Source organism: Scylla paramamosain, chromosome 12, assembly GCF_035594125.1.
Source record: "Scylla paramamosain isolate STU-SP2022 chromosome 12, ASM3559412v1, whole genome shotgun sequence".
In the NCBI taxonomy this organism is placed as follows: Eukaryota; Metazoa; Arthropoda; class Malacostraca; order Decapoda; family Portunidae; genus Scylla; species Scylla paramamosain.
The window spans coordinates 2,852,457-2,878,657 of NC_087162.1; the positions used below are offsets into that span (position 1 = coordinate 2,852,457).

The 26,201-nt window shown below is 38.6% G+C and overlaps 2 protein-coding genes across 3 annotated transcripts; both read left to right on the top strand.

The window, feature by feature from the left end:
- The first annotated feature begins 23 nt into the window (after positions 1-23).
- Positions 24-25,772, top strand: LOC135105528 (uncharacterized protein KIAA2026-like). 2 transcript variants are annotated; one of them, XM_064013728.1, is made up of 17 exons: positions 24-263; positions 3,466-3,775; positions 4,977-5,144; positions 5,701-5,978; positions 6,278-6,408; positions 6,551-6,719; positions 6,865-6,965; positions 7,186-7,373; positions 7,569-7,838; positions 7,950-8,087; positions 8,370-8,627; positions 8,757-9,171; positions 10,726-10,809; positions 11,318-12,031; positions 13,182-13,338; positions 14,327-14,454; positions 22,181-25,772. In XM_064013728.1, the coding sequence occupies exons 2-12, from the start codon at positions 3,518-3,520 to the stop codon at positions 8,847-8,849; spliced, it is 2,052 nt and encodes a 683-aa protein (XP_063869798.1). In that variant the 5' UTR covers positions 24-263; positions 3,466-3,517; the 3' UTR covers positions 8,850-9,171; positions 10,726-10,809; positions 11,318-12,031; positions 13,182-13,338; positions 14,327-14,454; positions 22,181-25,772. The 2 variants fall into 2 exon arrangements, with proteins under 2 accessions (XP_063869798.1, XP_063869799.1); XM_064013729.1 differs by having other exon boundaries at positions 249-518.
- On the top strand, positions 23,457-25,448 carry LOC135106079 (bromodomain-containing protein DDB_G0280777-like). Its single transcript, XM_064014919.1, has 3 exons — positions 23,457-24,605; positions 24,829-24,991; positions 25,411-25,448. The coding sequence occupies exons 1-3, from the start codon at positions 23,457-23,459 to the stop codon at positions 25,446-25,448; spliced, it is 1,350 nt and encodes a 449-aa protein (XP_063870989.1).
- Positions 25,773-26,201: the final 429 nt, after the last annotated feature.

The following is a 26,201-nucleotide window of genomic DNA, read 5'->3' on the forward strand; positions in this document are numbered from 1 at the left end:
CGCCATCATCTCATCACCGCAGGACACTGTTTCACCTCATGACATCACTTCCACAACACTAAGTAGTCCCAAAATCACAAGTGCAACCAATAAATAACATTATCTACATACCTGGAAGACAAATATTAACGCAACATAACTTTGAAACCAAGCGATACATGTGACTTCGGAAAGGGAAATATGGATAAGGAACAAGTTAGTGAAGGATTGTGGGGAGCAGCCAAAAGCAGCCCAAACAACCTCACCGTTTTGTGCAACTTGAGGTGAGAGCAGGCAGAGGTTTTGCCCATATTTCACCCCTTTTGACCCCCCTGTAACCCACCGGAGGCGCTGTGGAGGACCTTAACTGCGTTAGTGCAGGAGTGAAAGCCATTTGAGAATACTGGCTCGAGTTTTTACAAGTGGGATTTACAGGAAAGTCCGAGGGGGCTCTCACTCCCTCATCATTTTCGAGGTGGCGAGGGAGTGAGTGTAAACAAGAAACAGCTGACTGGGGATGAATGAGTGACGTAACCGTGGTAGGTGACCGCGTGTGTCAGGTCAAGTCTGTCCTAGACCTACAAAGCCACGTGCTAGAGGTCACAGTCAGCCCTGACCCATGGTTTCACCATTTCGTCTCAATTTTTATGTATTTAAGGCTTCTTAAGTAAATATTGGAACTCATTATAATGTATAGGTGCCGGTAAGGTGGCGGTTCCAGGCAAGTTAAGGCCTACCATGGAACAATGACAATTCCTATAGATGACTCACTAATAGCTAGTATAAGCTCATATAATTCTTATTGTAGTGTTTCATTGTGATTTATTTAGATTTTTTTCATGTGCAACATATCACAGACATCAGATTTTTTTGTTGGTGCAAAAAGTCTTTTTTTTTTTTTTTTTTCAAAAGGCACAAGGAATGAATTGTTGTGTGCAGAAACTCTGTTTAGTTTTCAATCTATGGATAAAAGACTATACTGAAAAAAAAGTGTAATGCTTTCTTACTTATACTGAGAACCCTTACAACCTATTATACTTTGTGCAGAGAATTCATGCTAAGAGCCATGGCCATAGGTGTTTTGCTTTGTAGCAACAGTAACTAAAGCCTCTGATATATATATATATATATATATATATATATATATATATATATATATATATATATATATATATATATATATATATATATATTCTCTGTTGTAGCAAGGATACTGTAATGTTATTTCTTTAATGTTTTTGTTTCCTAGTCCTCTTAGGAACCACCTCAGAAGAGCTTATGATCAGTTAAATTCACAGAGCGAAAATTGTTATCGATGATGGTGAAGAAGAGGTATCACATTGTTCTTGTCTTAGGTATGCTGTAAATCATGGCATTGAAATTATCAGAAGTGCACATGAATACCCCTTATAGTCAGATGTATCAGCATGGATGACAAGATGTGTGACCCTGTATCCCAGTGTCTCATATGGTGGTCTGTCAAGATTATGATAGCTTATTGCATTCCAATTTAAATTGTAAAATGCATACGTCATGACTGTCAAACATTTTGGGCAAAGTGAATCATGAGAGATCTGTCTCACTTATTCTACACATATGCCAAGACTATATCTAAGCAGTCATGATATTTTGCTGTAAGTTGTTTGATATCTGTAGAATCTTTAAGACAGTTTTCAATGCTCAGAGTTAATGCACATTCAAGCATGTTAAACTTATATATCATTTTATGGCTTTTATTTATTCTAATGCACATGCCTTGGAATTTCCTCAAGGACCTCAGTAGAAAAACTTTCACTTCCCCCTAATCATATATTTCATCCTTGCACACCTCAGTTGCACTACATGCATCAGATTTATGATACTTTACACCCATGTGGGATGAAACCACATAAATTGCTTTGGAGGAGAATAACAAAGACAGTAGTTTTGGCATTGCTCGTAGAAGGCATGCAGTAATTTCAGAACAAAGCCAACATAATCTAGAAATAAACCAACATAAGTACTTGACTTAGTGTCTCATGGAATGTAGCATCTTAGTGATTGTTTTTATAGTGTCATATTTTTTTTAAATTTTGCTATTTTGTATAAGGGTTGTTAGTCATTCCACATTGAATGGTGCTAGTTTTATTTCAGAATTTAACCTTATTACTGTGATAGACAGACTTCATGAATATTGTTATCATCATTATTTTGTTAAATGTCCTTGTCTTGTGGTGCTGGATGGTTTGTGTGTTTGGAGCACATGATTTCATCCCCCAGATATTTTTTTGAAATAGGATGTAGGTTTGACTTTAAGATAAATTTCCTCAAGGCCATCCAATGGTATTGAGTTACCCATATATATATATATATATATATATATATATATATATATATATATATATATATATATATATATATATATATATATATATATATATATATATATATATATATATATATATATATATATATATATATATATAATAAAATTCTTGTGTTTTGGCATCCACGGAATTAGACAGGTGCTGAAAGATTGAATATTCCAGAAGATCAGATGTGAATTTCATCAGCCATATTAGCAGTGGATAAATAAGAACATAGGCTACTATTTATATATTTATTTATTTACAGAACACATAAACAAACATTTCTAAGGAATATTTATATAGAAATCACAAACATTTCTAGGCATTTTTCTAGAAAACAATATACATAAATGTAATATAAGGATGTAGAACTAGATTGTAATCTAGTGGAGTGTGAGGGTCTGCTGAGTGATACTGGATACTGTCTGCAGACTTTGGCTTACAGACAAAACAGATGCATTCTAGAATGTATTATATTTATCAACCATGCACACTGATGTGAATACAGTACATTAAAACCAGAGTAATGCTTGTCATTACATACTTCCACACACTTTTGAATGCAACTGCTCACAAAGTGTGGAAAGACAAAACATGTTGGTGTAAACATAGTAGACTTGTTTTCATATTCTTATTTATCTATGTATTTTTTTTTCACTATGTGCCTGTTATGCTTTGGATTGCTAATATTCCTTTTCCACCTACTCAGTCTAGTACTTTATTCATATATACCAAGTTTATACCCAAAATATTCTCATATGCATCACTCACATTGTCGTACCCAGGGATGCTGTGGGTAGCAGTAGGGCCTACATATGACTGCAGATGGTCGTGGCATTCCAGTGCCATTTTTAAACTTCCCATATACCATTACCTTTTTGGAAAGTGACAAAAGATCAGGTAACTTTCAGAATGAGACTGTTTTGCAAAAGTGCCGAAACACCAGTGAAACGGATGCTGAAAGATGGGACTTTTGTTGTGTGTGTGTGTGTATATATATATATATATATATATATATATATATATATATATATATATATATATATATATATATATATATATATATATATATATATATATATATATATATATATATATGAATGATAATTTCATTAGTTTCTCCTTTATCTATTCACAGGAAGGATATACTGAGTGAGTGATGAGGGCAATGCAGGCTATAAGGGACCATCATGGATGCTACTGATCCAGAGAACAGAGAAACAGCTGCCAAGGAGTGGCAGCCAGAGGACACCTTTATTAGTAGTTCCCCTTTCCCAGCGGAGCAGAATGGCAGTGAATCGACATCGTCGAAGGATGAGGAAGGTTATGACCAGCTTTCAGAATGTCAGGACAGCCAGAGTACATCATCATCCCCTGTTTCACAGCCACAGTTCTCCCCAGCAAGTAAGGAAACACTGCAGAAGACTAGTCAGGATGATATAAAGCAGGTGAGAAAAAGGTCCGTCATTTTGATGTCAACTAAGATCATAGAAATTAATGTGTCTTATTCTTTTGGTCACCTCACTGTTATATTTACTTTTTTATGAGTTTAAAATCTTGAATGTGTTGCTATTTTGTTTGCAAATGTTTAGATTGTTACATTCATTGGATGTAACTGGTTAATTGTTAATATAGTAAAATTAAAATTGATATAATAGAAAATTATTCAGATTGAGATAAGAAATTTTCTCTAAAATTAGTATGAAAACTTTAATTCACCTGATTTTTTTTTTTTTTTTTTTATTATTTATTTATTTTTTTGAAAATTAGCTGCCTACATTTATGAACATTTTGACCATTGATTTATATGATTGAAGCCAGACAGTCTTTGGAATAGGAAAATGTTGAGTCGAGGCTTTTTCATGGCTGATTTTCCTGTTTGTGTATTTTAGTATCTTTATTCACCAATGCATTATGGTTTACTACATGAAATAAAAAATGTTATATGCACATATGCATTTTGAGGTCTTGTTTAGCTGTGTTATGAAATTCAAGTGTGGCTGGGAGAGAGATACAATGGCTGGGCCTGGCCATGACAGGATATGTTGATGTGGATGTCCATTGGTGAAATTGTGAATTATTCAATCATGATTTCTACAAGTTTTGGAGCTTTAATGTATTCAAATAATGAGATGGATGGATGGATTGAGTGAGGCTAGTATCAAATCAACCAATTACTAATCTTACTAATTTTCTGCTGAGACAGTGACAGTAAACATGTTTAGTTTGTATTGTATTATTTTGAGACCAAAAAAGAACTCCTGGCAATATCATATACTCACAGTAATGTGGAGTATGTGGACTTAGTGTTTCACTGCTATAGTTACCTGCCAGGCCCAGCCATTGTATCTTTCACCCGGACAGACTTGCATTTCTCAACACGGCTAAACAACGCCTCAAAATGCATGTGTGCATAGAACATTTTTTACTTAGAATAACTTGTTCTTTCACCTCTAGCAACATCTGTAGAAACTTGTGTTAAACCTTGTGTATGTATATATATATATATATATATATATATATATATATATATATATATATATATATATATATATATATATATATATATATATATATATATATATATATATATATATATATATATCTTATTATGTGAAATGCATCAGCAATATTTCTTCCCCACATCAGAATACTGTGAATGAAGATGGGGAGGTAAGTGACTACAGTGATGAAGATGAGGATTCAGAAGATGAAGACATGGGTGAAGAGGAGATAGAGGAAGAAATAGAGAGTGGCAACAACAAGGAGGAAGCAGAAGAGAATGTGTCAGCTACAGTCTCACCGCTTGAGGGGAAGGTGTGTTTTGGCTTGTCGTCTTACCCTATTCACATATATCGGGTTCAAAGTTTCCAGCTATAGAGTGTCTATTATCATTCTTATTTTTATTGACTTTTTAGGGATGCAGTAGTAAAGTTTCATTTATCCTGGATACTTTATGGATTTAGGGTTGTGTGGAACAGGCCACATCCTAGATATGTGCATTGTAAACTTGCTATGTCAACAGTGCATTCCATTAATGTCAGCTGGTATGTATGTCTTAATCTGCCTATTTGTTTGATAAGTTCCTATGACCTCTCCTGACGAGATAACCACAACAGAGTAGTGCAGTGATGCTGCTGATGTGAAATATCTGTAAAGAACTGGATAACAGAATGTTGGAATATCCAATATAAAAGAAGGATAAAAGATTGAAAAGATTAAGTGTGCAAGGTTGGAATGTATAGAGAGAAACAAATGGAAACTTGTCATGACTACATTCTTGAGGAAATTCCATTTAGGCATTAGATTAGATTATATTACTTTATTGTGCTTTAACCATATGTATGCATATCAGTATTTTCCATTCCATTAGGATGAGGAGTCTAAGAAGTCCTCATTCTCCCTTTACTCTGGGGTGAGTGACATCATCAGTGGGTCATGTTCTTCACCATCATCAAACTCTTCTACTCCGTCCCACTCCTCAAACAAGGCAGCCACCACCCCTTCACCTGGCCTTCAGAACCTCACTGGCCTGGTAAATAAGAGTGGGGGGGGTGGCCTTCTGGTGCATCACCCTGTCACACCAAAGAAACGTGTTGTCACTAAAACCAAGACCGATCACCTTAGTGATGAGCTCAACTTAGGATACAGGCAAGTTTTGGGTGATACAGAAGAGTCTTTTTAGAGAGAATGGGTGGGTGGGGATAAAGACAAGTTATGGGATATACAGGTAAATTTTAGATATCATCAGATTTTTGTAGGAAATTTGTGTGATTTTCTAGGAATACATGTAAGTTAATGACATACCAGAAACTTCTAATCACAATTGAGTTGAAAACCTGTTTTCATTGAAGTCATTTAGCAATGCAAAGGCAATCTCCTTAAAATGTAATGCTAAATATAATAGGTATAATAGATAATTTATGTTTCTGCTTTAACTTACTCCTCAGAATTTTAATGGAGCTGATGTCAGACTACCAGAAAGGAAGTAATGCCCCCTTCATGGAGCCCATTGACATGGAGTCTGAGAAAAACAAGGACTACTTGGAAGTAGTGAAGAAACCTCTGTGGCTGAAGAAAAGTGAGCTAAGTGCCTTTATGTTAATGAAGTTTTTGTATTACACCCTCAACCTTACCAAATATAAAGTCTGGATAGAGGACCCTTGACTGTAGGTACTAACATAAGTAAAAACTTATTCCAATCTTTTCATTAACTTTGACAGTCAAGGCTAATCTTCTGGATGGAGAATATTCATCAATCACTGATCTTATTGGTGACCTGAGGACCATGCTGGAAAATGCCTATCGCTACTATGGCCCTGCCAACTCCATTTCCAAAAAGGGTTTGCGTCTTGAGCACATGATGGAGCAGAAAATTGCTCTTCTTCCAAAGTAAGTTAACATGTATGAATGAAATCAGTAGTTGTACTTATTGGCTTATATTGAAATTACTGTTAATTGATAGTTGCTTAAATTTTTCATTGAATTTTGTAAAAAAAATAATACTGTAATATTGCTGGGTTGCTGCCCCTTATAGAGAAGTCCGAGATTTGTGTTCTCTGGAGAAAACCTCTGGTCAGCCGCCAGAAGACATCACTCAGAAACACCGCAATAAGACAGCCAAAATTTCAGTTAATGGTAAGTGCAGTCTTTGAAGGAACATTTAATGTTTTGTTTAGTTTCTTTGACCTTTTTTTATCTCATGTTTGTCTACATTGTAATTTTTTTTTTTTTTCTTTTCAATATAGCAAGTAATGAATGGATGAAAATGCTTAAATGTGTAACTTATGGTATGGTTAAAGTAATGTTAATTGCTATAATGTATGTAATTTCATCTTGTTTATTTGGTGTTTTCCAGGGGATAACTTCTTCTCATATGTCATGTATCGTGTGCGTGGGTGCCGAGTGCAGCGGGACAAAGAACTAAAGAAGAGGAAGATGGAGGCCATGCGGCAAGCTAAGCGTGACCGTGAGCAGGAGGTCATAGATTGGGAGAAGATGCTGATGAAAGAACCACATGAAACACATATGAGAGCAATGTGGGAGGTGTGTCGTTGTTATTTAGCACGTAAACCAAAGTGTGGTACTTCTAAATTACTTATTTAGCAAGCTAAAACTTGGCTCCATTGAACCATGATATAATGTAGCAGTTCAGGCTTTTTGTTTACTCAAAATGATATAGTTCACAAATTGAAGTTTATTGCCTTTGAATCACTATTTATTGTTGTCATCAACTTTCAGCTGCCACAGATAGGCCACTTCATCTTCCTGACACTGAAGACCCTTAACATCTATGAGGTCCCTCAGTATGAGTTGGAGCGCATGTTGCTTATGCCCCGCGCATCACGCACTCTGGCCATGCTGCTCACTTCTCTCCTCTCTTCTCCACAACAAAGGCAGAAACTCAGTGAGAAACCTTATATGCCATACAAAGTCTGGGCCAGAAAACTTGCCCACAAAACACTGCTGTGGTACAGGTGCTATTACCGGGAGAATCGTGACGCTCAAAAGGTAAGATCCTTCTTGTGTTACTGAAAATGCAGATGTAGATAAAGGCTAGATACTATACATAAGGAAGGATGATGAGATAGCAACTAATGATTTGCATTGTGTTCAACTCAGGTATTTGACCAAATGGGGATTGAGCCTCAATTTTGGCTGGTGTGTGGCCCCACAAATCCCTTTGATCGCCAGTTGTTCCACGAGATGACATACCACCAGCGTGTATGGCTTCTTAAATCTCTTTGTGACTTTCTTCTAGTAAGTATTCTTCCTTCTATGTAAGGTAGTGTAGATTTGCTAGGTCCTTTTCATGGATAATGAATCTACTGCATTTAGGGAATACTTCAAGTATATACTAGATATTTGTTAATGTAAACATCATTTATCAGGATATAGTGGTATGTCTTCCTCCATACCTAGTGTGATACTTGTAACAAACTAGTTAAAGTCTTAATCATGTTCTCACATGATACTAACAGAATAAAGTGAAGAGAATATTTTCTCTAAAGTTATAATACTACATTGTATTTCTCATCACAGAACAACCACAAAACTGTTCAGGAAGTGATAGCAGAACAGACTGAGGCAGACCAGCGAGAGTACTATCTGGGCCAGGACCGAGATGGCAATGACTACTTACACTTCCCTCAGTTTTGTGGGCAGAACCTTAGAATATACAGGCGGGCTCGAGTTCCTTCCCCTGAGGTGAAAGTACAGACTGAGGAAGTGGTGGAAGGAAGCATACTGCCTCTAGAAAAAGTTAAGGAACACAGGAAAATGATGAGAAAGTATAGACAGGTAAGAATATTTTCTAAGTATTTTTATCTTTATATATTGTGAATAATGTGATGTTTTGGTGTAAAACTGGAATCCTGTTTCAGTTGAGTGTGCTGAACATGTCTTATTCTGTCACAAATGTTTTTACAGAAATATGAGGAGGAAGCAGAGTGGGAAGGTGCAAGAGGTAAAAAGAGGAAAAGAAAGAGAGGCAGGGGCAGAGGTAGGGGTTGTGGATCCTGAGGAGGAGGTTGGTTTTAACTGTAGGAGTCGACCAGTCAATCTTAGGCAGCAACCACGGGCCAGGTACAATGATGACCTGGATGACCTGGGTCTTTCCTCTGATGATGAACCAAAGCCAAAACCAAAAAGAAAGTGGGCAGTGATCTCTGACTCTGATGAGAGTGATCAGGAGGAAATGACAGAGAGACCAGAGGAGGTGGGTGCTGCTGAAGAAGGGGAAGAGGATGAGTTGGCAGCCAGCAATAGTCCCATGCCAGCCCAGCCTGAAAGCCTCACCCGAGCACAACAAAAAAACCCAAGGACCAGACGGGGAGGAAAGAAGGTACCTGCTAATTGTCATGTACTACAAGGCATTGGTACTCCTATTATCAGAACTGTATAGTGTATCATCCTGATGTTACCCACTATTAGTCTGTTTTCTGTAACACTTTATATCCATGCACAGGTAGTTATGGAAAATTGACTAAAGTATATTTCTTTTACTAACAAATTTAAGTTCCTCCCACTTGTGGAGCCATCACATATAAGAAAATTAGCTTGATTGGAGTCTGTGGGGTAGGGGGTGGGATTTGACTATGGATTTCATTCTTTACTCATATTTAAGTATTCACTCAACCCGAGCTCCCTGAATGCATTGTTGCAGTCAGTGTTTAGTCCCTTAGGAAATAAAATTAATTTCTCTCTCTCTCTCTCTCTCTCTCTCTCTCTCTCTCTCTCTCTCTCTCTCTCTCTCTCTCTCTCTCTCTCTCTCTCTCTCTCTCTCTCTCTCTCTCTCTCTCTCTCTCTCTAAGAATCATAATGTTAAGAAAACTATTACAAGTATCTTCACTACTTGTATTAAATCAACATTTTCTTTAAGTAGTTATACTGATTTACTAAATAATTGTGTGATTAATCTCATTATCTCAACCTTTAGATAAATCTACAAATAATAATGCTCAGGTGTTGTGCTTGATGCAGGAACATCTGAAGTTATAGTTCATGGAGTAAGTCCATCATGCATGTGTGTGTGTGTGTGTAATAATAACAATAATAATAGTAATAATAATAATAATAATAATGATGATCGTAGAAAATAATTGATAACATTAAATTAAACACATTTACAGATGTGTGTGTGTGTGTGTGTGTGTGTGTGTGTGTGTGTGTGTGTGTGTGTGTGTGTGTGTGTGTGTGTGTGTGTGTGTGTGTGTGTGTGTGTGTGTGTGTGTGTACCAGATTCACGCCTGAATCCTGATACACCATGAGAGGAAATGACATTTTATTTATTTATTTATTTGGCAGCTTCTCTGTCTACATATAGTGGACAATAAGAGCGAATTTAGTGTGAACACAAGTGTTTTGTACACCCTTGAAACAGATCATTTTCAGCCAATCATCATCATGGCAAGCTTTAGACTCCTTCTGATATCATGGTAGTGGGAGAAGCCTATGTTTGTTATTGAAAGAAATATAGTATAAGAGGGATAACACAAGGATGATACACTATACACTTATTGTAATGGTAGAAATATTCATGCCCTATAGTACATGTGAAAATGAAAGACTTATACAAGCTGGTGCTTTGATACCTTGATTTATCTAATGTCAAGAGGCAGTCATGTATTGCCTAGTGACAAGAATTTTCATATTCTTCATATTACAAGTACTTTTATTTTCTCCAGCTCTCTAATTGGATTTTGATAAACATGTGTGCATATGTGCTGTATATAGTTACTTATTCATTCTTAACTTACTTATCTTATTTAGTTAACATGATAAATTTTCCAGCCTTTTGACTGTCTAGGCCACGCTTTTTTTGTGGGAGGTACACAAATAATTACAAAGTTCTCAGTACCTAATAAGTATTTTATAATGTTAGAATATTGTTTTCCAGAAGCCAACATGTGAACTGTGTGGGAAGACATTCCAGAATATTGCTGCTTTGAAGGGCCATCGAGCTGTACACACAAAAGAAAAAGTGAGTGTTTGTGTTATGTACTAGAAGAGTTGAATAACCATAATGTCAGTGGTAGAAGTGAAGAAAGCAAGAGAAATAAAAACAAGGAAACCTCAGATGGGTGTGCTGTAGAATGTATGAAAATGGCAAAGTTAATTAGTGAGTGAATAGCAATGATTCATGAACAGTATGGTATTGATTGACTGGATGAATGTGTCTGTTGTTTAAAGGTAAGGGTGACAAATAAAAATTTTCAAGGTTTGTGCTTGAGTGTTGTAAATAAGGTATGCACTAAATGTAGTGTGGTGAGAACTGGACCTTTCCTAGAGACAAGAGTTCCAAACAGTGCATGTGAGTATGTGTGCATGTATACATGTCTTGGGTGCTTGCCTGTAATTTGGATGTCAACCTGATATATAGATAATGTTTTATTTAGACGTGACATTATTGAATTATTGTTTTAATGAAGTTGCATTGCATGACTTCAGAATGGGTCTCATTTGACATGAAATTATTCCTTCATTTACAGCAAAAGTTAGCTCTCAATGGAGATGACATTCCAGTGACTAACAAAAGACTAACTTTGGGTGAGGAGTCAAGAGAAACCTCTGAGGAGAGGACATACAATGGTGCTGATAGAGCTGTGAGTGAGGAGGGTAGTGTAACTCAAAATGGTGACTGTGTTCCTGAAATGAAAAGACATCTTGAAAAAACAAATGTAAAGGAAAATGATCTGAAAAGTGAATCTCTTGTGAATGGTACAGATAAAGATGAAGGCATTGAAAATGGCAATTTGAAAGATGACATTGTGAAGACCAAAGATGAGCTTGAAAGTAAGATAAAAGTAGAAATCAAAAGAGAAGTTGAAATAAAAGAGGAAAAATGGGATCATGATGAAAGTAATGTTACTAAAGTGGAAGATGCAATCTTGGGTTTAGAAACCCAGTGGGATGATCCAGTCAAAAAGGAAGAAGATATAGAGAATACCAAGTGTAGTGAGAATAAGACCAAAGAAAGATCTCCTTCACCACCAAAGGAACTCCTTCCCATTCATGATCCTACACCTTACCTGCCAAGCATAGATATGTTTGAGCTGGTGGTCACATCTGTGGAGCAATTGCGGGTGCTCATTCAGAAGTTTGGGGACCTACCAGAGGGCATGGGCATGTCCACCAGCACAAACACCAATGCAGAGACTGATACTGCAGGAGAAGAGGAAAAAAGCAGTCCAAAAAAAGCAAAGGTTAGTATTTCGGCAGTAAAAGGTTTTGATTGTTTCCCCTTTAAGCATTATGCGTATGCCATCAGTAATGTTGGTGTAATTAGCTCTATATTTTTCTTGACAAGGAAAGGTAAGTTAAGATTGGGATATCCATAAAGGACTGTGAGTTCACAGACACATTGTGATATAAGAATTTCACCAATCACTCTTGTGTGGTTTGTGCTAACCATGCAACCAGTCAGTTAACAGTCAATCTTTAAGCCATCTCTTAGACATGGGCCATATGAAACATGTTTTTGTGTCTCCCATGTATTGTAGAAGACAGCTAAGAAGGACTGGGCAAGGGGACAGGAGACCTACCCCTCTCTCTCTCTCATCTCTCTCTCTCTCTCTCTCTCTCCTCTCTCTCTCTCTCTCTCTCTCTCTCTCATCTCTCTCTCTCTCTCTCTCTCTCTCTCTCTCTCTCTCCTCTCTCTCTCTCTCTCTCTCTCCTCTCTCTCTCCTCTCTCTCTCTCTCTCTCTCTCTCTCTCTCTCTCTCTCTCTCTCTCTCTCTCTCTCTCCTCTCTCTCTCTCTCTCTCTCTCTCTCTCTCTGGGACAAGTCAAGTGATAAGGAAGATTTTGTTCTGCCTGAAACCTGAAGGTTCTGTCCATGTCACTCTAATATATAAATTATAGAGAGAGATACTTTTTTTACTTATTTTTACTATCTGATTAAGAATTCAGGGGATGTTAAGGATCTATCTGTTGTCTGTTTTTTAGTACCTATTCAAGTTATATTCAAAATTTTATAAAGACAATAAGGAATATAATATCTTGTGTTTAAATTGTATGCATATTATAAGGAAAGTTTCATGTGTTCTGGTCTGGTTTTCTTGAAATTTTATATTCATTTCATACTATTTTCAACATGCTGTTATGACATGCTTTTTTTTTCAGGTATACACAGGGCAGTACATAAAGAAAAAAAAAGTACAGTAAAAATAAAATTTTTAAAATGTCCACTCTGTGCTTCCTTTCCTACATTGTAGAAAGAAAAGTTCTGATGGGGGGTATTCCCAGCATATGTTCATCCCTCTTGATGCATCTTTTAAGACATGTAGGGGAATAATAGAATGGATATATATTTTCTAAATCATCATATCTTGAGATCTTCAATTACATATCTACAGGAGGATGGGAAGAAAAGCGTCCATCATGTGAGGTGAAACTCCACAGTGCTCTCTGCAACCTGCTGAAGGAGCTCAGTCCATGGGAGACCAAGCTGCTGGGTGCCACCAAGAGACTTCGTACAAAGATGAAGCATGAGTGGAATGATTTTGAGAAGAGGTCAGTTATCCTCACACATTATATATTTAGGAAATACATGTTGAATTCAGTATTTAGAGGCAATCATTTTAGATAGAAAATATTTATTATACCTATCTATATCTACATATCAGGCTAGCATTCCTACACAAGATGACCCAGACACCACACTCATACACACACCATTCACATTCTTATCCCAGTTGGCCCCAGGTGGAAAGGGATAGTCTCATAAATCCCTTGGAGCTTAAGGCATAGCTTAGCTGGCCACATACCTCCATAGCAAAACCTGACAGCATATGCTGGTTTACCCCTACCCTTTCAAAGTGAGATTGCTCTCTACCCAACACCTCAATCTTGAGACCACAGTTTATGCAGAGTACTTCCTATGGAGTGCCCCACACCCAATTAAATTCCATATGACAGTGGGCCTCACAAAATGCTCCGACACATCTCCCTAGAGGTTAATGAAACCTCATCATTTTCATGCACTCACCACTGTCACTCTCCATTGAGTTCTATCACACACAAAACTCTTGCTTGCTGTATTTATGATATGCATTAGATATATTTAATTTGCATGTACATAATTGCCTAACCAGGAAGTTTATTACTACTCAGTATCAAAGTTTATGGTAGATAGGTTGTTTAAATTCAATGTGTACATGTGGATGATACTTTTTTATTTATTTATTTTTTATTTATTTATTTTTCTTGCAGAGATCTCAGCATTGCAGAAAACCCATCTTTAACTTTATTTATTTATTTATTTATGTATTTATTTATTTATTTATTTTTATTTATTTATTTATTTATTTATTTTTTTTTTTCTGCACAGGTCTCAGCATTCCTGAAAACCCATCTATATTTTTTGCTGTAAAAGATCTGAAGTGTTAAATGCATTTGTGGCTGAAACTTATCTTTATTATTGGCAGTTCAAGTGAACTCAAAACCATCATATTGGAAGTGTGATTGAATTTCACTCTTACATGAAGATTAAACTTTTCAGAGATGTGAACTATGTAGATCCAGCAGAGGAGGCATGGATGAGTGACCCTGAGCCTGAGCCCGAGCCACCACCACCACCAGAGCAGGAATCCTCTTCGTCCTCATCCTCAAGTGAAGAGTCAGTTGATGGTATGTTAACAGGTTACCGATCAAGGAACTGTGGTGATTGAAGCTGTTATGTGTAATTTTTCTAATTCAGCCATCACTCATAAAAGTGCAAAGACTGCAGTATGAAATCATTCACATACACAGTCTCATATCCTGAGTCTTGCAGATAAAACCCATTGCTTTGATGCACCTGTGTTCAAGGATGAGAGTTACTAGTATCTGGTAAATTGAGGAATTGAATCTTAATTATTGGAGTAAGTTTGCATCTCTTTCTTTATTTATAATGCAGATCTAGTGCTTAGACTCTTAGCTCCATACTTGCCAGTCACAAATTTATAATAGCATTAAAGGGGTACACAACACCTTGGAGCATATACCTAAGGTATTTGGAGTAAAGTGTTGAAACCTTGCAAGTAAATAGGTGTTTATGTTGGCAACATTTTCTACAAGCAAGAACAATGTACATACTTGTATACTAATACATATGCCATATATTTTGGTATTTAAGATGAAACTTGAATCCTAAAAAAACACACAAAAATGTGAGTTGCCTTATACATCAGATACAAAAACAGTGACCTTAAAATGTTATGCAGAATACCATTGTAAATAAACAACAACCTTATATTATGACTTTTGGGGAAGTTAAACATGGTATAATAGGAATCTTTTTTGAGAAAATGTGCTGAAACTTATTCCCATTGAAAACTGTGTAAACAAAATTTAATGTAGTACATCTACAATCTTCTGCTGGCAATGTATACGAATAGACAAAGCAGGAGGCTGTGCAAATAATCCCCAGTTTTTCCCAAAGCTGAAGGAGCTACATAAAGATCTTCAAGGCATGGAACCCCAAGCTAAGCAGAAAAGGAGAGTAAACTGGGGAAAAAATGAATCTCTCCAGCTTGCAGTGTTGTATAGGGACAAAGTCCATATACTAAGAAAAAGCTTCAAGAATGTTAGTGTATCTAATCAAAAGAAACTTGATACATAGATGATTATGACTAACAACCCAGTACACAGGTGGCATAAGGGAAGGGTCTGTTTGTTTAGGAAAACTTATTGTACTGCACATAACTTTACACCATCTTCGTCCATTCATCCTTTGAAAATGTACAAAAACACCTGGTGGTTATTTTATTTTAGGTTTAGTTTTGCACTTGAAGATGATGGTACCTTATTACTGGTAATACATTCAAGATATTTTATTCACTATATTGGTATATCACCATCTTAGTTGTCTGGTGCTCACTGACCTAAATTTTACCACAGGTGGTTTAGTAGTTTGGATGTCTTTTTATATCACCAACATCAGCTGAAACCATTAATTAAATTCAGACTGGAATTTTGGGGGTCATCTTATCTGAAAGGCATCTTACATGCTGAAATATACGGTACTTACTCATGCATAATGTATAGCAATACTTTAAATTACATAGCAGCATTAATACTTAACCAACTATTTATATTCTTTGGCTATCAATAATCTTTCATATACCTAGCACCCTATACAAAGCATGTTGAAATATATATATATATATATATATATATATATATATATATATATATATATATATATATATATATATATATATATATATATATATATATATATACACACACACACACACACACACACACACACACACACACACACACACACACACACACACACACACACACACACACACACACACACACACACACACACACACACACACACAGTGGAATGGTGGAATGTCTATATTATGTGAATCTAATTTTGTTTATTTTATTTTTTTATTTTTTTTTGTCACTTCTTCCCCTTATTCCTTATAATTAATTTATGTTTTTTTCACACTTTCTGGCACCTCAGTGGGATGTTTTTTTCCCTCTTTTATTTCCATTGGCCATAGACCCTCTTAGTAAAAACAAAAAAACAAAACAAAGATATTCATAGGGTGCTAGCTACTAGTAAAGGCATAATCCCCAAATAGTCTCATCTAAATCTGATTGATTTCAGATTTTCTGTAATTAAAAATGTTGAAAATTACGCTATAGAGATACAAGCATTTTAAAGTTAGAAATGTATGTAACTGTCTTATTTCCTCACCAATTAAAATAATTTTCATGTATCTTAGTCACTATCATAAAGAGGTAGAGCATTTTAAAAATCCTAAAAATAGTTCAGTTATAAGTACTATATTTGCTGGCATATTAGATGGACCTCTGCATAAGACGCACCCCTATTTTTCTAAAAGGAAGTTTTTGGGAAAGAAATTTATGTTTCATCTTAAATTTACTGAAAAAAAAGCAGCAAAAAAAATAATGTGCATGTGTTTCATGTAAGAGGCCACTTGCTAAGGGCAGCAAGAATTTTGAATACAAAGAAAGGCCCACAATTCCCATAGAGATGTCAGATAGAATGATAAAAAAAAAAAGGATAAGTGACTTAAAACCTCCCTCTTAAGAGTTCAAGTCATAGGAAGGTGGAAATACAGAAACAGGAAGGGACTTCCAGAGTTTACCAGATAAAGGGATGAATGCTGGTTAACTCTTGCATTAGAGAGGTGAACAAAATAGGGGTGAGAGAAAGAGGAAATTCTTGTGCAGTGAGGCTACAGGAGGAGGGGAAGCATGCAGTTAGCAAGATCAGAAGGCCAGTTAGCATGAAAATTGTGGTAGAAGATAGCAAGAGATGCAGTATTGTGGTGATGAGAAAGAGGCTGAAGACAGTTAGAGGAGAGGAGTTGATAAGACAAAAAGCTTTTGATTTCACTCTGTCTAAAAGAGCAGTATGAGTGGAACCCCCTCCCCCATACATGTGAAGCAAACTCCGTACATGCACATATAAGGCCCCTGTACAGAGTTAGCAGCTGGAGGGGGTGGGAGGGGGAACTGGCATAGATGACACAAAATGCCTTACTTAATAGAAGCTGTTTTAGTTAGAGATGAGATGTGAAGTTTCCAATTTAGATTACAAGTAAAAGACAGACCCCAGGATATTCAGTGTAGAAGAGGGGAACAGTTGAGTGTCGCTGAAGAAGAGGGGGATAGTTATTTGGAAGGTTGTGTTGAGTTGATAGATGGAGGAATTGAGTCTCTGAGGTATTGAACAATACTAAGTTTTCTCTGCCCCAATCAGAAATTTTAGAGAGATCAGAAGTCAGGTGATATGTGGCTTTCCTGTGTGAACTATTTACTTCTTGAAGGGTTGAATGTCTACAAAAAGATGTGGAAAAGTGCAGGGTGATATCATCATTGTAGGAGTGAATAGGACAAGAAGTTTGGTTTAGCTCATTGAGAAATACCACTGTTAATAGATTTAGAAGAACAGTGACCATCTACCACAGCAGCAATAGAAAAGTCAGAAAGGAAACTTGACATGAAGGTTACAGAGAAAAGAACAGAAGCCGTAGGAGGGTAGTTTGGAAGTCAAAGCTTTGTGCCAGACTCTATCAAAAGCTTTTGATATGTCTAAGACAGCAGCAGTAAAAGTTTCACCAAAATCCCTAAAAGAGTGTGTTTTGTTCTCACATTTGATGTGATGCAGTGTGATGTAGCTGTGCACACCATGTGTGTATGTGTATGTGTTTTGTTTTGTTTTTTGTTTTGTTTTGTTTTGTTTTGTTTTGTTTTGTTTTGTTTTGTTTTGTTCTCTCTCTCTCTCTCTCTCTCTCTCTCTCTCTCTCTCTCTCTCTCTCTCTCTCTCTCTTTTTTTTTTTAACAAATATTTACAGAAAGGCTTGAAATTCCACGTTGAGTATGGAATTATTTAAGAAGCCTATGATAGTATTATTTACAGGAATAACACTATACATATTTAACATAAAGATATACTAATACAATAATACAATAAAATAATAAAAATTTAAAGCACCAGTGGGGACAGGTGCGTGCTACGCCAACTGTGGGCTGCCAGCTTCACCTGGTGCGTGGACATGTCCTGCACTTGGGGCGTGGCCGCCGTGAACATGTTCCACAGCCGCGAAGTCCTGGCTGTGTAGGTACGCTGGTGTTGGCTAGAGCGAGATCGAGGCACCTTCACTAGCTCGTCGCTACTGGCCGCAGCTCTGGTGCACCTCTGCACTGTGTGTGGCAGCAGCCTCAGGGGGTCAAGGTGAGGGACCCTCTGCACCTGAGTTTTGTGGCACACCACTAGCGCCGACACGTCCCGGCGATGCTCCAGTGACGTTACTGGTGGTTGGTGCTGTTGGTCCTCATGGGTGGCCACCAGACGCAGGGCTCGCCGCTGCACAGCATCCAGTCTCTGCATGTGGGTGGGGGCACTCGACATCCAGGACAGGGCACCGTACTCCATACATGGGCGTATCTGTGCCCTGTATAGCGTGAGGATGCCCCGTGGGTCGAGGGTGTTCGCCATCCTGCGCAGGGCAGAGACTCGGAGAGAGGTCTGGCGGGCGACGACACCGATGTGGTGATCGAAGCGTAGGCCGCGGTCCACAGACACGCCCAGGATCTTGATATAATCCTGAAGTGGCAGGCTCTTGCCTCCAAAACGCAGCTGTCCTGAGACTGCGTGTGAGGCACCTGGGGACCGCGAGATGACCATCGCCTGCGTCTTCTCAGGAGCGAAGTTTACCTGCCACATCTTTCCCCACTGCTCCACCAGTCCGAGCTGCCTGTTCAGCTCAGTGACGGCACGCTGACTGTCGAGGCGGCAGTAGGAGCGGGAGAGTGTGCAGTCGTCGGCGTATGCTGCCACAGATGACAGCTGCCGGAGGAGGTCGTCGATGTATATGTTCCATAGGACTGGGCCCAAGACAGAGCCTTGTGGAACTGAGGCCCGGACAGGTGAAGGCCTTGATGACTGCCCGTTGACTACTACCTGAAGGGTCCTACCCTGGAGGTAATCTTCGAGCAGCATTAGCAGGTCACCTTGGACACCCTTGGCGCAAAGCTTTTCAATGAGCCCCGCGTGCCAGACCCTGTCAAAAGCCCCAGCAATGTCCAGGGCCACCACAAGGGTGTCCAGGCCTTCTTCCAGGGCGTCTTGCCAGTCCTTGGAGATGATGAGGAGGAGGTCTGCGGTGGATCTGCCAGGCCTGAAGCCAAACTGCCTGTCTGAGAGGAGGTGGTTCTCGCTCAGTTGTTGGCAGATGGCAGCAGCCACTATTTTCTCCAGCAACTTGCCCATCACTGAGAGCAGGGAGATGGGTCTCTCTCTCTCTCTCTCTCTCTCTCTCTCTCTCTCTCTCTCTCTCTCTCTCTCTCTCTCTCTCTCTCTCTCTCTCTCTCTCTCTCTCTCTCTCTCTCTCTCTCTCTCTCTCTCTCTCTCTCTCTCTCTCTCTCTCTCTCTCTCTCTCTCTCTCTCTCTCTCTCTCTCTCTCTCTCTCTCTCTCTCTCTCTCTCTCTCTCCCTCCCTCCCTCCCTCCCTCTCTCCCTCCCTCTCTCCCTCTCTCCCTCTCTCTCCTTTCCCTGCTATCCTCCCCCTTCCCTCCCTCCTTTTATCCATTCTGGGAAGGAGTAGAGAGCAGTAGACAGAGAGAGAGAGAGAGAGAGAGAGAGATTTTATTAGTAGTAATATTATTAGTTACAATATATTATGGGCACATTAGATACACAGTAATTATTAGATACTTTTTAAGAAAAGTGTGTCTAATGCATTGGCAAATACAGTACTTTGAAGGAAATAGTACAATCAGTCACACTGACACCACCTTTAGAAAGATATATTTTTGCAACTTTACTTGTTTGTTTACATCAAATATCACTGGAATAGGTTCTCAGAGCTCTTAATCATTGGAAAGAGGTTTATTTTACACAATAATGGGTGTCTTCTCATTAGATTCTGGTACACAGGCTTTAGGCTTTATCTTTATCACAACATTCTGACATAGTGTAGTGTGGATGTGGTCAATTTGACACCCCAGTGCAGTGTGGATGTGGTCAATTTGAGCACTGGAATTCATCTTCCTTACTAAGGACGATGACAGTGAAGCAGCGAGATTTTGATGTGAAGATGTATGTAGTGTGTTGGATTGATGCAAGGAAAAATCCTTGGTATGATTATGTCATGAGGGTGAGGAGGAGAGGGGAGGCACAGCAGTGGAGCGTCGTGGCATGGAGGTGTTTTCTTCTTCAGCTCTCTCTGGTGTTGTTTCTTGGTTTTTAAACACTGTTCTCTTTATTTTGTCACCCTTTATGAATATAATGAAAGAAAACAAGGAAAATGTAATAAAGAGAGTGCCAAGAGTCAGAATCAGCAAAAAATACAAAAACTCATAGATATATCCTCTCCTTCTGAAGTTTGGTGGGTGACTGACTTGTGCTCTCCATTAACTGATGCTCTCAGTCTCTCACACAGCCTATGGACGATGGTGAAGTGAGATTTCAGTGAAAATTTGGTTTTTATTCCACACTAAATAGATCCCAACTTGTGCATCCCCTCCACTGGGATAGGATATGCCACACTAAATAGATCCCAGTTTTCACATCCCCTCCACTGGGATAGGACCTTTAAACCCCATTAAACAAATACATGCCAGGCATTTAAATTCTTTGCATCAAGGAAAGCATTGTTCTAGGATTATTTCTAGATGATGTAGGAACATTTTGAGCCTTATTTGTAAAATACTATATTTTGATTTGGGTATGTATCCTATAGCCACATGTGGTCTTAGAACTTATCTCTTCCAAAAATTATTTATCATTGCATTTGTGCTGATGTGAAAGAAGTCATGGACATTCTCTTATTTCTCATCAGAAAACCAACTAATGGTGACTAGCAACTGAGATTATTAACTCATTTTAAAAACTTGAATAAGTTCTTGCTTGGCTTAATTGGATAACTTATGTCTGCCCTCATGGCTTGTGAATAAAGCTAATTTAGGGAAGAAGACACTGGATAATAGATATTTAAAAAAAACAAAGTTGTGCCATATTCAGTCATGATTGTTAGTGTAGGGCTGGTAGTGTCACCCTTCCTGGGTCTCAGCATGCGGAGTAGGATGGCCATTTAATTTTCTTCGCCATGTTTACATTGCCACTCATAGCCAACTGGTATCTATTTTAAGGCAAGCTGAACTCAGGAGTGAGCAGTTGTTCTAGAAAATCCTGGCCATGATCAGAATTGAACTAAGACTTCTTGCATTGTGGCACTATTGCACTCACAGTAGATCTTCTCTACTTTTCTCTTGCTTGATTTGTCATTGGACAATTCATCCAATGATTAACATGTGGCAAATGCAAGATTTTCCTTGTATCATTCATTCATGTGATGATTACCATAGCAATGGGAAGTGTCCAGAGGGGACTATACTCAAATTTGAGTTCTTCCCTGCATTACAGTTTTAAAAGCCAATGATAGGTAGGATGGACAGGCACCATTTTTCCTGACTTGAAGGGAGGTAAATGCATTAATTATATTATTAATAGGACAAATTATTATTTATTTTTTTTTTTCTGATAGATTTAGATAAATTTTATAATCAGTGATAATTATTTTTGATTGAAGATGTTCATGAACATGAGATGCAACATATGGAAAGCTAATGATATCTGAGGGAACAGTTACTGAATTCATTAAAAATGCATCACAACCTAGCAGGAAGCAGTTTTGTCCAGAAGTTTTGTGAATGACTTTTTACTCTAAATAAAAAAAAAAAAAGTATATTAGTTTGATTTTATATATTCTTCAGATAGACTGTAGTTGTGTAATGAAAGTTGTTGAATACATTTTTGTTAACTTTTAAGCATTTCTTGTTGAAGCATTTGTTGTTTAATGATCCAATGTTTGGTTTTACAGAGGAAGGAAATCCCAAGCGCAAGCTGAGAAAGAGAAAAGCAAAGCGGCAAGCAGTGACACAGATGATGGAGACAGCTGCTCCTCAAGTGGAGACTCCAAGTTTGGCACAGGAAGAGGAATGCTGATGGGTATGCTGTTTCCTCCCGTGGCCGAGTACGTAAAGTGAAGAAAATGGTCAATTACGATGGCCTGGACTTTGAAAAGCTTGCCATGCAAGCATCTGAAGAAGCAGAGCTAGAAAGGGCAAGGAAAAGGAAAAAGAAGGAAGAGAAGAAGAAAAGGAGAAAGAAGAAAAAGAAGCTGTAGAAGAAAGAAACAGTACTCAGCCTTCAGGAGTTCGTCGTTACTTACTCTCTCAAGCAGGACATGTTATGGGCTACATTGACAATTAAAGGCCATGTACATTCTGGAGCTGGAGGCAAATTAGCAGACCGTTCTGTTCAAAATCTGGCAAGTCAGTTGGTTGCAGCTAATAAGAAAGAAAGTGCACCAACACCCACAAGACCAGGAATGACATTCGCAAAGAAGACCTTCCAGAACATAAATGCGAAGCCTGATGTACCAAAAGTGGTGGTGGCGGCAATCAATGATCACGGCTCTCCAGTGTATGTCCGAGTAGTGGGTGAACAAGCCTTGCAACTGGTAAAGTACATGCGGCCAGGCATCAAGGGCCGTGTCTCCCAGATCAAGCTCCAGCACCATGGCCAGACTTACACTGTTAATACAAATGCTCACATGATCACAAGCAACATTCCAGGCTTACCTGATGGTGAGGCCACTATAAAGCCTGCATCATCTGTTGCCACAGCCACATCTACCTCAAATATGACCACAGCTAAGCCTTTGACTAACCTACAGAGCTTAGCTACCAACAATTCTCCAAGTGTGCCTCGAGTGGCCCCAATATCCTCAGTGGTTAGTGGTGTCTCCTCACCAAACACCATAGCTTTAGCTTACAGAGGAGTAGCTAAACAGACAAGACCAACAACTGTGAGTGCACCTGTTAGACCACAAGCTGCAACCATCCCTAAGGCCACCATTCAGCAAGATGCTAACCGTCTTACACCAGTGGCTCACACAAGACTGGTCTCTGCTTCCCCTTCAGTGGTGTCATCAGTTGTGCCACCCAACTGTGAGAACACAAACAAATTTAGGATCTTCACCCACAAAACATGGTAATTTAATTGCCATAAATCAGTCTGGAAACAGACAACCTCAACCTACTATTGTGGCTCCTGCAAGACCACAAGTTACACCAGTAGTAAACAGAATTGGAATGCCTGCAAATGTGCTGCAGTCAGAAGGTAGTCCAGTACGTCAAACAAATGCTCAGCAACAGGTTGTGGCAGTGCAGTCTCCAGCAGCTGTAGCAGTGGCTCCAACCCAACCTTTAGGTCAGACAGTAACAGCTACACCTGTAGCTGTGACTGGCCCTGGGGGACAGACACAGGTACAACTGAAGCTTGAATCAGAATCTTTGGCACAGCTGATGCAACGGACAGGTAGTAAAATAGTGGCCTTACCCAATGGACGAGGAGGCTATACCTTGTCCCTCACACCTGGTGCAGTTCAACCAGGACAGAAGAGTCAGACACAGATAGCTGCCAACACAGCAGCAAAGGTGCAAGTTGTGTCTGGGGCAAATGCTTTATTAGAAGATACACCACAGCCTCAAGATGTACAGCAACAGTCACAGATTGTTCAACAGCAGAGTCATGTTATATCCCAAGGAGTAGCTCAACCAGCTGTTGTCTCACAACAGACATCACTGGCTCAGCAGATTGGGGTCAAACAGGTTGTACCAGCCAGTCAAGTCAATGTGTCTGGATCAGGGCAGGTTGTTTCAAGAGTTGGTATGCAACAGAGAGTTTTTGGTAATTTGGTATCCTCTCCACAAGGAGCCAGAACAACACAAGTTCCTGTGACAGCTGTAATTGCTTCACACCAGCAAGGAGGTACTATTATAAACACAAGCCAAGCAACAGGTGTACTGCAGAAAGTGACAAGCACGCAGTCACAATTGACTGGCGCTCAGGCAGGTCAGCATCAGATAGTATTGCAACAGCGAGTAGCAGCCACTGGCACCCAAGCTGCAGTGTCTCCACAAGTAAATCAAGGTGTTGTCCAGCAGCCTGCTGCCACATACAAGCAGGTAGTTGTTAATCAACCAGTCCAGCAGGTTGCACAGCAGGTAGTCCAAGTAGCTCAAGGATCTGTATTACAACAGCAACAGCAACAAGTTGTGAGGTTACATCCTGTATCTGGGAGTGGTAGTCACCGGAACACTCCCACTCAAAAACTTGTTCAAATTGTACAGCCTGGAGGGGGTCGTCAAGTGGTGCAAATGGTTCAGCAGGTGGTTGCAAGTCAAGGCCAAGCAAATCAAGGACATCAACAACTCATCTATGTCCAGGGAAATGGACAAGTGATTCAACAACAACCAGCTAAGGCAAACATTGGAACTGTTCAACACACACTGCAGGGCCACCACAACATTACAGCAAGGTCAAGTGCAGCAGATTGTTGGACAGCAAAATCTTGGGGAGCAAAAGTTACAACAACAAATACTGCAGCAACAAACACCTGGGCAGTCCCAGCAACACATAGTACAGCAAAAACAAGTAGCACAAACACAAGTTGTGCAACAGCAAACACAGCAAGTGATGCAACAGCAGTTAGTTGTGCAGCAACCACAACAACAGCAGCAACCTCAGCAGCAGCAACAAACTGTAGTTCAGCAACAACAGACTGTAGTCCAGCAGCAACCAGTTGTTCAGCAACAGCAGCAACAACAAGTAGTTCAACAACAGGGTCGGTTGGTCTTGGTACGAACATCTCAGGGAGAACAAATGGCTCTTCAGCTGCCAGATGGAAGAGTCTCACTGCTGACACAGGAACAGCTCCAAGCAGCAATAAATAATGGCTCTATAAAGGTTAACCAACAAAATTAGTTCCTGAGTCAGTCATGCAGTAGTTGCAGCTTCTTTGTGAATGGATGAAACGTAAACATAATTTACATGTGGTAATGTAAGGATATTTTTCCACATCATCTGAAGGGATCAAAGCAGTTCTTCATTAGATATGTATCAGTAGTGAAGAGGGAATCAAGACATGTCAGTGAGTACCTGTTTTCTGCAGTAATAGGTAAATGCAGTCATGTTTTTATTTAAGAAGTACACCATGAACGTTTCTCTTTATCAACACTTATATTCTGTTGTTTTTCTTGGCAGGATTTTTCCATGACGAGTTCGACGATGATGTCCCTTAGTATTTTCTTCTAGAAATTGTCTTAACTGTGATGAATTTAGCATTAATTAATTATGCAAATCATGTATTGCTGCAGTCACTTGTTGATTTTTTTTTTTTTACCGAATTTACCGTGTTGCAAACTTTGCTTTCCTTTTCAAATTCAGACACGTTGTGAAGCAGGCCAGGAGGAAACTGCTTGCCAGTGGAAACTACACTTTTGCCAAAGTACGAATTTTGAACATACTTTTTCATAAACCGTAGAATGGTAGATTTCATAGTGTTTAATTGAAACAGGAAAGTAAAAGATATGTACAAATTTATAAAATAAATTTCTCAAAGCGAAGCTAACGATCAGTTATTGTCCGACTTGTTTAAAGTTGAGCATGGTGCATCGGCTTTCACGAATGCGGGGAGGTATATGTTTGTTATTCATGAAGGCTCGCCAGATGATCAGAACTGGGCACTTCACAATGAATGTTTCATTTTACAATTCAGTACCGCAGATAACATTCAAATTTAACAATCAATTATTGTCAATTAGAATAAATAAAAATATTGTAATGGATGAGTAACCCGATGAGGGCTCAAGTGGGTATGTGGAGGAAAATGAAATTGATGATATGGTACTGAGAGGGAAATAGACAGTTCATGTTTGAATTTGCAAAACTGCATGTTTCAAGAATGCAAAGTTTGTTTCGGAAAGTAGCATTTGAAGTGATATATATTATATATATATAATATATATAATATATATATATTATATATATATATA

Coding starts and splice junctions, on each gene's coding strand:
- LOC135105528 (XM_064013728.1), top strand. CDS start 3,518: ATGGATGCTACTGATCCAGAGAACAGAGAAACAGCTGCCAAGGAGTGG. Junction 3,776..4,976: donor GTCAGGATGATATAAAGCAG/GTGAGAAAAAGG, acceptor TCCCCACATCAG/AATACTGTGAATGAAGATGG. Junction 6,409..6,550: donor ACCTCTGTGGCTGAAGAAAA/GTGAGCTAAGTG, acceptor TAACTTTGACAG/TCAAGGCTAATCTTCTGGAT.
- LOC135106079 (XM_064014919.1), top strand. CDS start 23,457: ATGCCTGCAAATGTGCTGCAGTCAGAAGGTAGTCCAGTACGTCAAACA. Junction 24,606..24,828: donor ATGTCCAGGGAAATGGACAA/GTGATTCAACAA, acceptor GTTGTGCAACAG/CAAACACAGCAAGTGATGCA. Junction 24,992..25,410: donor ACAAGTAGTTCAACAACAGG/GTCGGTTGGTCT, acceptor TTTTCTTGGCAG/GATTTTTCCATGACGAGTTC.